The 14,063-nt window shown below is 42.4% G+C and overlaps 1 protein-coding gene across 3 annotated transcripts in view; it reads right to left on the minus strand.

Moving 5' to 3' along the window:
- Positions 1-303: 303 nt before the first annotated feature.
- The window catches only part of CDC42BPB (CDC42 binding protein kinase beta), a 133,110-nt gene continuing 119,350 nt past the window's right edge, over positions 304-14,063 (minus strand). For all 3 annotated transcript variants that reach the window (XM_046647315.1, XM_046647314.1, XM_046647313.1), the window contains one exon: positions 304-1,782. In XM_046647315.1, coding sequence (XP_046503271.1) covers positions 1,651-1,782 — 132 coding nt within the window. In that variant the 3' untranslated portion in view covers positions 304-1,650. The remainder of the gene's footprint in view (positions 1,783-14,063) is intronic.

A 14,063-nucleotide genomic window follows, 5' to 3' on the forward strand; every position in this document is an offset into this window, starting at 1 on the left:
ACGGGCCCTCCCTCCACCCGTGGCACACAGCTGACCCCGCCTACCACGATACAGGGTGCCCCTCAGGAGGCCCCCCCCTTCATGTCCTTAGCAGGTGAGAGGTCACAGCTCTGGAGGCCAGCTCCTGCCACATGGACAAAGGCACCTTTTGCATGACCCCCTGAGCGAACGACTAAGAACAGCTTCCAGAGGCACGACGGCTCCTTCACTGCCTCTTGGGGAGGGATTCCCAGCACAGGGAACCACTGGGGGGCCCAGACACTCTCAGAAAGATGGGTCATCACATTCAGACAAACCACTGAGAACTTTAAAACTGCCGTCTTCTGCTTTATTGACAGGTAAATTGTTCAAAAATGTTCTCACAATTCAATAATTACAAAGACTCAGACTTACATTAAAAAAGTAAAAACCAGAACCCCCAGCAGGCGCCAGCCCCAGCAGAAGGCCCGGGGCGGGTGGCGGGCAGGTGCTGGGTGTGTGGCGCGCACAGGCAGGCCGTGGTGCCACGCCACGCAGTGCCGACTCACGTTTAAGTGCACGTCTCAAACAGCGTCGCCAAGCACGTCGACCAGTGGGAGAGGGGAAAGCCTGTCCTGGGCCAAGGGCAAGCTGTGTCTGCTGGCCAGCTAATCACAAGCCTTTAATGAGACAGGCCACAAACCTGATTACTCACATGTGGTACAAGGGAGGGTGAGAGTAAATACGTGGGCAGTGTCGCCGCGCCACGGGCAGGGCCAATGTGCAGGAGTGTGTCGGGTGAGTCTACAGGATCCATACGGGGACTAAGCACGGGGCTCCATGCAGGGGCGGGACTGGGCAGGGTGGGGGTGTCCTGGTGCCTGCTGCTGGGCAACCTGGGGCTCTGGCCTCCTCTCGGCCCAGCAGGCCTCGGGGCCTGGCTGCACCATGACACTCACCAGTTTTACGGCAGGAGGCAGAAGCTGTGGAAGCGAGTGGGAAACAGAGCACAGCTGACTTCACAGTAGTAGATACTGATGACACTTCATGGTTGTGACCAGGAATGCACTAACACACACAAGGGACCCAGGGCAGGGCAGGCGTCACTTGTAATGGGCCTCTGTCCACCTCTACAAGATCAGCAGAAGGACTTCTGCGGCTGACTATGAAATGGCTAAATGAATAAAAAGGCCACAAACTAACCTCCATTTCCTCTGTCTTCAAAATTCTAGTGACACGGAATGATATACAACTTCCTACTATTCTCCTAAGGTCCCAGGAAACAATTTCAGGGAACAGACTTGTTACTGAGGCCGTGTCCTGAGCCGTCTGCTTCCTGAGCAGAGCCATGCTGGGTCTACCGGGTTTCTGCAGAAAGGGCCGGCGTCAGCAGGGCCCCACATGCCTTCTCAGCTTGTTCTGGACAGGAGAGGCTGTGTGGTGGTCCTTCATGTGCAAACGGAACAGTGTCGCCTCACAGCTGTGCAGATGAATGGATCTGGTCTACTGCCACGAATAACGTGGCATAAAACTGATCGTTATTATAATAAAGGTTTTTCTTCATCTCCATATCTACAAATTGATTCTACATTTCCTTGGACAACACTGGAGGGTCAGCTCAGTCTTGGCACTGATGTTGGAGGCCACCCCTGGCTCCCTGGCCTGTGGTGGCGAGGCAGTGAGCCAGCGGCTTTAGGCGTCATAGGCTGGCTGCTCCAGGCCTTCGAGGGGGAGCTGGCTCCTGTGGGGGGAGTTGGGGCTCGGCGGGCCACTGGGGTTGGAGCTGTTTGATGGAGTTGAGTGTTTGGTGGAATCCGAATCGGGCTGTGAACACAAAGAAGGTGGACAGCTTGAGAACCAATTGCCCCGGGTCTGTCAAGGGGTGTGCTGCCCAGCTAGATGCGGGCATTTGTGGGGGACAGATGTGGCAACTGCGCTCTCTTTTCTTGTTATGAGAACCCATACTCTCTCCACAGGCTTTTCACATGGTCCTTAAGCTTGCTGGTGAGAGATTGTAAACCAAGGCCCAACCCCACAAACGACTTAGGAATTTTAATTACAAAAAGGAATAAGCAAGTCTGCAGTGAAGAAAGCAGACACCACACAAAAAGTGACCAGCAGTCACCGACACAACACTCTGTCATGACAACAGCACTAGGGACGGAGAAACTCTCTTAACAGGATGAAGGTGTCCATGAAAAACCCACAGCTAACTTCATACTCAATGGTGAAAGACAAAGCCCCCCTAAAGTGAGGAAGACAACAAGGAGGTCTGCTTCACCGCTGCCCAACTCTGTACTAGAACTGCTGGTAAGAGCAATCAGGCAAGAAAAAGAAAAAGGCATCCAAGTTGGAAAGGAAGAAGGAAAACCATCTGTGTTCACAGATGACAGGATTCTATATATAGAAAATCCCAAAGAACTCACACAAAAAACTAAACAAATTCAGCAAAATTGCAGGGTTCAAGATCAATATGCAAAAATCAGCTGTGTTTCTAATGCATCAACAATGAACAATCTGAAAAAGAAATTAAGGGAACAATTCCATTTACAACAGTATCCAAAAGAATAAAACACAGCTAAGAATAAATTTCACCAAGGAGGTGAAAGATTTATACAGTGAAGCTATGAAATGGTGCTGAAAGAAATTAAAGAAGACACAAATAGGGCTGGCCCAGTGGTGCTGTGGTTAAGTTCATGTGCTCTGCTTCAGTGGCCTGGGGCTCGAAGGTTCGGATCCCAGGTGCAGACCTAGCACCACTCATCCAGCCACACTGTGGTGGCATCCCACATTCAAAATAGAGGAAGACTGGCACAGATGTTAGCTTATGGCCAATCTTCCTCACCAAAAAGAAGAAAGAACGAACGACACAAAAAAAGGGAAAGACATCTCATGTTCATGGAGTGGAAGACTAAATATTAAGATGTCAATACTACCCAAAGTGACTTACAGATTCAATGCAATCCCTAGTGAAATTCCAATTACTTTTTTTTTCAGAAATGGAAAAGCCAATTCTCAATTCATAATGGAATTAAAAGGGGCTCAGAAGAGTCAAAACAATACTGAATAAGAAAAAGTTGGAGGACTCACACTTCCCAAACTTACTACTTCAAAACGTACTAAAAGTAACAATAATCAAAACAGTGTGGTATGTACTAGCATAAAGACCAATGACCTAGAACTGAGAGTCCAGAAACAAATCTATACATCTATGGTCAACTGATTTCCAACAAGGGTGCCAAGACCATCCAGTGGGGAAAAGAACAGTCTCGTCAACAAATGGTGCTGGAACAACTGGATAATCACATGCAAAAGAATCCAGCAGGACTCCTACCTCACTCCATATATAAAAACTAACTCAAAATAGATCAAAGACCTAAATATAAAAGCTAAAACCATAAAACTCTTAGAAAAAAACAGGAATAAATCTTTATGACCCTGGATTTGGCAGTAGATTCTCAGATATGACATCAAATCATGAGCAACTAGGCAAAATGGTGGGGTGAGCTGACCCAGGACTCTCTCCCCTCCAAAGTACAACAAAGGACTGGAAAAAAAACCCCTGAATTTCAGCTAATGAACCTAATGCCAGGACTCATAGACCTACAGTATCAAAAGACAGAGGACGGAGATCCTGCTGCCGGCCTCGGAGGAGCTGGAACGGGGTAGGAGAGAACTTTGCTCCCTCCCCCAGAGTCTGGGATCGCTGTGCAGCTCTGGGAAGGAGCAGGGGAGGGGCTGCACCACTGGGGGATGGTCTAGGACTCCCGCTGCCGGTAGAGTGGAAACCCGCTGACGGGGGAAAGCTTCCGTGCACGGGGACCCAATAAACCCAGGGCCCCGGGAGACCAGAGAACAGAACTCATCCAAATCCAGATCATCGAGCGAGAAAAACCGTCCCTCCCTCCCGGCAAAGCCAGTGGGCGCAGCCATCTTGCCCAAAGGCGAGAGCTCAGAACATGCAGCTCTCGACCCCCATCTAGTGGCGACAGGCTGTAACTGCAACCGAATTCTACCACCATGAGAAAAAACCGCTCCTCTACCATCCAGCAATTTATAAAAGCCCCAGACCAGAAGGAAAACAATAAAAACACAGAATTAAGTCCTGAGGACTTGGAAATAGGTAAACTAAGTAAAAATGAGTTCAGAGCAGCTATAATCAAAAAACTCAATGAGGTAGAGAGAAAGATAGAGAAACAAGCCAAGTTCTGGAGTTACTTCACAAAAGAGATTGAAATTATAAAGAAGAATCACAGAATTACTAGAGATGAAAAATACAATGGACCAGATAAAACAGAATACAGATTCCCTGAATGCCCAGGTAGACTCCACAGAAGATCAAATTAGCATAATAGAAGATAGACAGGCTGAATGGGTCCAGACAGAGGAAGAAAGAGAACTAAGGATTAAAAGGAATGAGGAGCGTATTAGAGAGATAGGAGATTCAATAAGGAGAAAGAATTTAAGGATCATAGGAATTCCCAAGAACGTGGAAAAGGAAAATGGAGCAGAAAGTGTGCTTAATGAAATTATAGAAGAGAACTTCCCAAATCTAGGGATTGAGGGAGAAATGTGTGTAGAGGAAGCTTTCAGATCTCCTAGATTTGTCAATGTAAAAAGACCTACTGCAAGGCATATAGTAGTACAAATGGCAAAAATGAAAAACAAAGAAAGAATACTCAGGGCAGCAAGACAGAAGAGAATAACCTACAAAGGAGCTCCTATCAGACTTTCAGCAGATTTCTCTGCAGAAACCTTACAAGCTAGGAGAGAATGGAGTGACATATTCAAAACTTTAAAAGATAAAAATCTTCAGCCAAGAATACTCTATCCAGCAAGAATATCCTTCAGCTATGAGGGAGCAATTAAATCTTTTCCAGACAAACAAAAGTTAAGGGAATTTGTAACCAAAAGTCCTCCACTACAAGAAATTCTCAAGAAGGCTCTCATACCTGAAAAAAGAAAAAAGGGAGAAAGGGGTCACAAACCAGAGACTAGGGAGACAGATAAATAGAATCAGAATAGGATAGCAAATATTCAACTATAGCATTAGGATAAAGGTAAGGAAACTACCAAAGCAAAGACGATCTTACCACTCTAACTACAAACTCATAACACAACTTAGAACAAGAAATGACAATAATAATTTAGGAGGGGAAGAGCAAAGATACTAAATCAGTCTAGGCCAAGTAAGTAAGAGACCACCAGAGAATAGACTATATTATTCATGAGATTCTAAATACAAACTTCAGGGTAGACAGTAAACTAAACAATAGAACAGAGACATAAAACATAAATAAGCAAAAATCTAAGAAACCCAGCATAAGAAACTGCAGTATCAAATGGGTAGGATAAAGCACAGAGGAAGAGAAAAGCAGGAAAGCCAGATAATGAGCAACAGATTGACAGCTTTAAGTCCACATGCATCAATAATCACTCTCAACGTAAACGGATTGAACTCTCCAATAAAAAGACACAGAGTGGCAAAATGGATTAAAGAACAAGATCCAACAATATGTTGCCTTCAGGAAACACACCTCAGCCCCAAGGACAAACACAGGCTCAGAGTGAAGGGGTGGAGGACAATACTTCAAGCTAATAGCAAGGAAAAAAAAGCAGGTGTTGCAATTCTCATATCAGACAAAGTGGATTTCAAAATAAGACAAGTAAAGAGAGACACACAGGGACAATATATAATGATTAAAGGGACACTTCATCAAGAAGAAATAACGCTTCTAAATATCTATGCACCCAACATAGGAGCACCAAGGTTCATAAAGCAACTATTAACAGACCTAAAGGAAGATGTTAAAAACAACACAATAATAGTAGGGGACCTCAACACCCCACTCACATCAATGGACAGATCATCCAGACAGAAAATCAACAAAGAAATAGTGGAGCTAAATGAAAAACTAAAACAATTGGACTTAATAGACATATATAGATCACTTCATCCTAAAAAAGCAGAATACACATTCTTCTCAAGTGCACATGGAACATTCTCAAGGATAGACCATATGTTGGGATACAAGGCAAGCCTCTACAAATTTAAAAAAATTGAAATAATAAGCATCTTCTCTGATCATAATGCTATAAGGCTAGAAATTAATTACAAGAGAAAAGCTGAGAAAGGCACAAAGATGTGGAGACTAAACAATACACTACTGAACAAGCAATGGATCATTGAAGAAATTAAAGAAGAAATAAAAAAATACCTGGAAACAAATGAAAATGATAACATGCCATACCAACTCATATGGGATACAGCAAAAGCTGTATTAAGAGGAAAATTCATTGCAATACAGGCACATCTTAACAAACAAGAAAAATCCCAAATAAGCAATCTCAAATTACACCTAACTGAATTAGAAAAAGAACAACAAACAGAGCCCAAAGTCAGAAGAAGGAGAGAAACAATAAAAATCAGAGCAGAAATAAATACTATTGAAACGAAAAAGGCGGTAGAAAGGATCAATGAAACAAAGAGCTGGTTCTTTGAGAAGATAAATAAAATTGACAAACCACTAGCCAGACTTACAAAGAAAAAAAGGGAGAAAGCTCAAATAAACAAAATCAGAAATGAAAGAGGAGAAATAACAACAGACTCTGCAGAAATACAACGGATTATAAGAGAATACTACGAAAAACTCTACGCTAACAGAATGGATAACCTAGAGGAAATGGATAAATTCTTGGACTCCTACAATCTCCCAAAGCTCACTCAAGAAGAAGCAGACAACCAATCAGAAGGAAAGAGATTGAAACAGCAATCAAAAACATCACAAAGAATAAAACTCCAGGACCAGATGGCTTCCCTGGGGAATTCTACCAAACTTTCAGAGAGGATTTAATACCTATCCTTTTCAAGCTATTCCAAAAAATTAGGGAGGATGGAACACTTCCTAACACATTCTATGAGGACAACATCATGCTGATACCAAAGCCAGACAAGGACACCACGAAAAAAGAGAACTACAGGCCACTATCACTGATGAACATAGATGCAAAAATTCTAAACAAAATTTTGGCAACCAGAATTCAGCAATTCATCAAAAGGATCATACATCATGATCAAGTGGGATTCATACCAGGGACACAGGGATGGTTCAACATCCGCAAATCAATCAACGTGATACACCACATCAACAAACTGAGGAATAAAAACCACATGCTCATCTCAATAGATGCAGAGAAAGCATTTGACAAGATCCAACAGCCATTTATGATAAAAACTCTGAACAAAATGGGCATAGAAGGAAACTACCTCAACATAATAAAGGCCATATATGACAAGCCCACAGCCAACATCATACTCAATGGGCAAAAACTGAGCGCCATCCCCCTGAAAACAGGAACGAGACAAGGATGCCCTCTATCACCACTCTTATTTAACATAGTACTGGAGGTCCTGGCCAGAGCAATTAGGCAAGAAAAAGGAATAAAAGGAATCCAAATAGGGAGGGAAGAAGTGAAACTCTCGCTGTTTGCGGATGACATGATCTTATATATAGAAAACCCCAAAGAATCCATTGGAAAACTCTTAGAAGTAATCAACAACTACAGCAAAGTTGCAGGGTATAAAATCAATTTGCATAAATCAGCAGCATTTCTATATTCTAATAGCGAACTAACAGAAAAAGAACTCAAGAACACAACACCATTCACAATTGCAACAAAAAGAATAAAATACCTCGGGGTAAATTTAACTAAGGCAGTAAAGGACCTATATAATGAAAATTACAAGGCTTTTCTGAGAGAATTGGATGACGACATAAGGAGATGGAAAGACATTCCATGTACATGGATTGGAAGAATAAACATAGTTAAAATGTCCATTCTACCTAAAGCAATCTACAGATTCAACGCTATCCCAATCAGAATCCCAATGACATTCTTTACAGAATTAGAACAAAGAATCCTAAAATTTATATGGGGCAACAAAAGACCCCGAATTGCTAAAGCAATCCTGAGAAAAAACAACAAAATGGGAGGCATCACAATCCCTGACTTCAAAATTTACTACAAAGTTACAGTAATCAAAACAGCATGGTACTGGTACAAAAACAGGTGCACAGATCAATGGAACAGAATTGAAAGCCCAGAAATAAAACCACACATCTATGGACAGCTTATCTTCAACAAAGGAGCTGAGAGCATACAATGGAGAAAAGAAAGTCTTTTCAACAAATGGTGCTGGGAAAACTGGAAAGCCATATGTAAAAGAATGAAAATTGACCATTCTTTTTCACCATTCACCAAAATAAACTCAAAATGGATCAAAGACCTAAAGGTGAGACCTGAAACCATAAGGCTTCTAGAAGAAAACGTAGGCAGTACACTCTTTGACATCAGTATTAAAAGGACCTTTTCGGACACCATGTCTTCTCAGAGAAGGGAAACAACAGAAAGAATAAACAAATGGGACTTCATCAGACTAAAGAGCTTCTTCAAGGCAAATGAAAACAGGATTGAAAGAAAAAAACAACCCACTAACTGGGAAAACATATTTGCAAGTCATATATCTGACAAAGGCTTAATATCCATAATATATAAAGAACTCTCACAACTCAACAACAAAAAATCAAACAACCTGATCCAAAAATGGGCTGGAGACATGAACAGACATTTTTCCAAAGAAGATATATGGATGCCCAATAGGCACATGAAAAGATGCTCATCATCACTGATCATCAGGGAAATGCAAGTCAAAACTACACTAAGATATCACCTTACACCCATTAGAATGACAAAAATATCTCAATCTAATAGTAACAGATGTTGGAGAGGTTGTGGAGAAAAAGGAACCCTCATACACTGCTGGTGGGAATGCAAACTGGTGCAGCCACTATGGAAAACAGTATGGAGATTCCTCAAAAAATTAAAAATAGAACTACCATACGATCCAGCCATTCCACTACTGGGTATCTATCCAAAGAGCTTGAAGTCAGCAATTCCAAAAGTCCTATGCACCCCAATGTTCACTGCAGCATTATTTACAATAGCCAAGACATGAAAGCAACGTAAGTGCCCATCAACAGATGAATGGATAAAGAAGTTGTGGTATATATATACAATGGAATACTACTCAGCTGCAAAACAGAACAAAATCATTCCATTTGCAATAACATGGATGGGCCTTGAGGGAATTATGTTAAGTGAAATAAGACAGTTAGAGAAGGATAATCTCTCTATGACTCCACTCATATGAGGAATTTAAAAATGTGGACAAAGAGAACAGGTTAGTGGATACCAGGGGAAAGGTGGGGTCGGGGGTGGGCACAAAGGGTGAAGTGGTGCACCTACAACACGAATGACAAACATTAAGGTACAACTGAAATCACACAAGATTGTAACCTATCATTAACTCAATTTAAAAAAAAATCATGAGCAACTAAATAAAAAACAGGTAAACTGGATTTCATTAAAATTAGACACTTTTGTACATCAAAGGACATTATCAAGAATGTGAAAAGACAACCCACAGAATGGGAGAAAATATTTGTAAATAATATATTTGACGGAGGTCTGGTATTCAGATTATATGAAGAACTCTTACAATTTGACAAGAAAAAAATGAATAACCCAATTAAAAAATGGCAGAAGACCCGAATAGACATTTTTCCAAAGAAGGTGCACAAATGGCCAACAGCACATGAAAAAGACACTTGCCATCACTAATTAGGGAAATGCAAATCAAAACCACAATGAGATAAAACTTCACAACCCCTAGGATGGCTATCAAAAAAAACCCCCAAAAAACAAAAAACAAAAAAAGAAAATAACTGAATAACTGTTTGCAAAGACGTAAAGAAATTTTAACCTTCATACATTGCTGATGGGAATGTAAAATGATGCAGCTGCTGTGAAAATAATTTGGTAGTGCCTCGAAAAGTTAGACACAGAATTATCGTATGACCCAGAAATTCCACTTCTAGATACATACGCAAAAGAAGTGAAAAGCACTTCAACAAGTGTACACTTAAACAAATAAGTGTACACATATGTTCACAGCAGCATTATTCATAATAGCCCAAAGGTAGAAACTGCCCAAATGTCTATCAAAACGGACTGATGAACACATGAACTGTAGTATATCCATACAATGGAGTATTATTCAGCAACAAAAAGTAACCACCTACTAACTCATGCTACAACAGGGATGAATCTTCAAGACACGACACCAAGTGAAAGAAGCCAGACACGACAGGCCATGTAATGTATGATTCCATCTATATGAAACGCACACAAGAGGCAAATCCATACACAGAACAAAGACTGGCAGTTGCCAGGGGCCGGGGGAGGGAGGAACGAGGAGAAGCTGTTTAATGGGTAGGGGTTTTATTTTGGAGTAACAGAAATGTTTCAAACTAGATAGAGTTGGTGGTTGCACACCATTGTGAATGTACTAAACAGCCAGTGAAGTGTTTACTTTAAAATGGTTATATTATATGAATTTCACTTAAATTCAAAAGAGGAACAAACAAGGTCAGTGCAGGACAAACAGGTTCCCTGTTCCTCCGGAGGCAACACCCAGAGAAGGACACCACGTCCTCAGTATAGTACTCCAGTCTGGGACACACAATCTGAATCTCAAGACAAGGAAATGTCAGACAAACTCAAACTGAGGAGCATTCTAGAAAATAACAGACATGCTCTCTGCAAAAACATCATCATCATGCCAGAGAAAGAAAGACCCAAGGACTTATTGTAGAATAAAAGGGACTAAAAAGGGCAGCTGAACGCAATGTGATTGGGGGCTGGGTCCTGTACCAGAAAAAAGCACTTGAGGGCATTATGGAAACAACTGAAAGAACTGGAACATGCAGATTATTTTTATCAATTTGACAGCTGTACTCTGTAAGAGAATATGCTTGCTTTTAGGTAAAGTGGCATGATATATGCAACCTACTGATACAGTTCAGGAAAAGCGTGTGTTTGTGTGTGCGTGTACACATGCATGCTTATACATACTTATTTGTTAGTCCCTTGGGAGAACTGGGTGCCTGGGAGAGAGGTGTGGGGACTTTTCAAACTGTTTACCCAATTCAAAAACCAGAAAAGCCTTGACTGTGGGACATTTTGCAAAAGAACTGTACTTTTCATAGCAAATTCAATGTCATGAAAGATAAAAGGCTGGATACAGACTAAAGACGACTAAAGAGACATGACTACTCAATGCGATGCATGCCCCTTGAGTGGATTCTGGATTTAAGAAAGCTCTAGAGGACCCCACTGGGACAGCTGGGGGATCTGAACAGGAACAGGGCATAGGATGATGGTAGAGGAGTGACGTAAGCTCTTGAGAGTGGTCACTGTCATCGGGAGGTGACACCCTGGCTCCCAGGAGACATGTGCAGAAGTACTTAGGGGAATTGTGACGTTGCCCCTTGCTTTCTGCTACTTCTTCCCCCAAAAATCAAACAGGGAAAAATGCATTAGGTAAAGCTTATAGGGGTTGTTCACTTTACGAGTCTTGCAACTTTTCTGGAGGTTTGAAATTTTCAAAATTGACAAGTGAAGGGAAAAAAGTAAAATAACAAAAAAAAAACCCAAGACCTATCTCTAAAGTCATCAATCTCAGGCAGTTTTAAGAGAGGTCTATGAAAGCTTCCAGGAAAGAAAATCCCTGTATTATAGCAACTAAGAGATGCAAACTTCCTAAGTGAGAGTTCAAGCAGGCACAGCCCTGAAAACAAGGCTGGCTAAGGAAGGCACAGAAAAAGAAAAGCACAGGTCAACTTTATTCATAAACACAGACGTAAAAATTGTCAACAAAATGTTCACAAACTGAATCAGTGTGCTAAAAAAGAATAATACGTCATGATCAAGAAGATTTATTCTCAGGATGCAAGAAAATCCACTCTCAAAAAAACCCATGAAAGTCACTTTGGAAAACATTAAAAAGAGTCTGATTAATATCCATCACCCCTTCCTTATTGAGTCTTCCCAAGCTAGGAAGAGAAAAACACCTTCTCAGTCAGGTGAAAAGGTATTAGAAATGACAGGCAGCATCACTGCTAGTGGGAAACCCAGGCAGACGCACAGAGCCTATGGCGCCAGGGATGCAAACCTGCACGATTCAGGAGCCCCGGCCAGCATCCTGAGAGGCAACATTCACATTCACACTCACACACTCACTCACACTCCATCACAAACACACACACCCCAAGGTCAAAGAACAAAACTCCAAGGCCATCAACTGAATACCAGAACCAGTCAGAACTCAGTAAAGTGGCTGGACACAGAACATTGCAAAGTTACCAACTTGTACAGACACCAGCAATAACCACCAAACAGGGAGTGGAAGATTATACTCCACTCACAATGGCAACAAAAACCTTGAAATTCTTAAGAGTAAACTTACTAACCACCAACATGCACGACCTGTAGGATGGAAACCATTAATTGGAGAGACGCTCAAAGTTCCTGCATAGGAAAGGTCAAGATGGTGAATATCCCCCAAATTAATCTATGAATTCAACGTAACCTCAGTGAAAAGCTCAACTCAATTTTCACTTAATTATTAGGGAGCCAACAAGCTGGTTTTAAAGTTTACTTGGAAGAGAAAATAAAAAGTAGCTAAGAAATTGTTGAAAACAGGGAGCAAAGAGATTTGCTCTGTCAGATCTCATGTTACAGGTGTACTGGCAGAGGAAAATAATCCATCCACTGGTGGAACAGAGGTTCCAGAAATAAAACATGTAAACAAAGGAATTTTAACATGCAATCAAGACATTTCAAGATGGAGGGAATTAAATGGTGCAGGGCCAGTGTGCCATCCATGCCATCCACTTTAGAAAGAAACAAGCTCAGGTCCTTGCCTATACTCACACAGACACTCAGACACTCACTCTTTCTCACACAGAGACATTTTCATGATACAATGACAAACAGAAAAGAAAACCCTGTCAAGCTCTCAAAAAGACAAGAGAATATTTATCTTAATTGAAAAAGATACAAACTGGACTGCATAAATATTAACAATTTCTGTGTAATAAGACACCCTTAAAAGACAAAATTAGAAGATTAGTGATACTGGGAAAAAGTATCTGCAACAGCTAACATCCACAACTTATAAAGAGTTTCTATAACTCAGTAAGAGAAAAAGCGCAATGACCCAATGGTAAGACGGTGAAGGTGCAGACCTCGAAGGAGGAAACGGCCAATTCACATTTGAAAAGACGACCAACCTCAGTAAAAATTAGGAATTTTTTTTGCCTTATTAGTCCAGCAGCTAATGTGAATACACAATGTCCATGCCGGTGGTGCAGCTCGGGGAGAGTATTCAGCTCCTTGCCTGCCTCCTACAGAAATGCTCCGAAGGGCAGAAAGACCCTCGGGCACTCACTTTTGGGCTAGCCTCAGTGCTGGGCGTTTCTCACCTCATCTTCTCAAAAACCCTGCAGGCAGGAGCATTCTCACCCCCATCTCACACATGGGAAACTGAGGCACACCTCTACTGCATGAGGATGCTACCAACCACAGCAGGGTCTGGAAAGCCCAAAGAAAACCCGAGCCAGTGGCGGTTCTCCATGTTAGTCCCCCACACTCTCATCCCAGTGGCCTTCAGAGGAGGAGGAGGGGGAGGAGAGGCCAACATGGAAGGCTCTCCAAGACGCACGAGGCCATTTGTACTTTAAAAAGAACGTACCTACTGGTACGTTACATCTAAGTGTATAGAACTACACAGAAAAGTCTAGAAGGAAGTTGGCTGGACTTTTCACACAAAGGCTTTCACTTCTCAGTCATGCAGAGTGATAGCCTAACCCACGGTCAGTGCCCAGGAGGAGAGTAGGGGCCCCAACACCTGCCCGCAGCCCCTCTGTGCTCAGGTACTCTCGGCAGCATTCTCTCTGGCCCAGACTCAGGGCAGCCACAGCTGGGGGCAGGGGAGAAGGGAGCAGGGGAGCCAGGTGACTCAGAAGCAGAGCCTGGAAGGAGGCCTGGCACAAGGCCATGGGGGCCTTGGTCTGACCAAGGGACTGTGCTGCTCAGGCCACTACACGGAGGTAGGAACCCACATCTTTTTCCCGCTGGGCTCAAGACCAAAGAGCCCATGTCACCTTCTCCCTCCCTCAGCACAGCCTGAAAAGTTGTGAGCG

The sequence above is a fragment of the Equus quagga genome, chromosome 20 (assembly GCF_021613505.1).
Source record: "Equus quagga isolate Etosha38 chromosome 20, UCLA_HA_Equagga_1.0, whole genome shotgun sequence".
Classification (NCBI taxonomy): domain Eukaryota; kingdom Metazoa; phylum Chordata; class Mammalia; order Perissodactyla; family Equidae; genus Equus; species Equus quagga.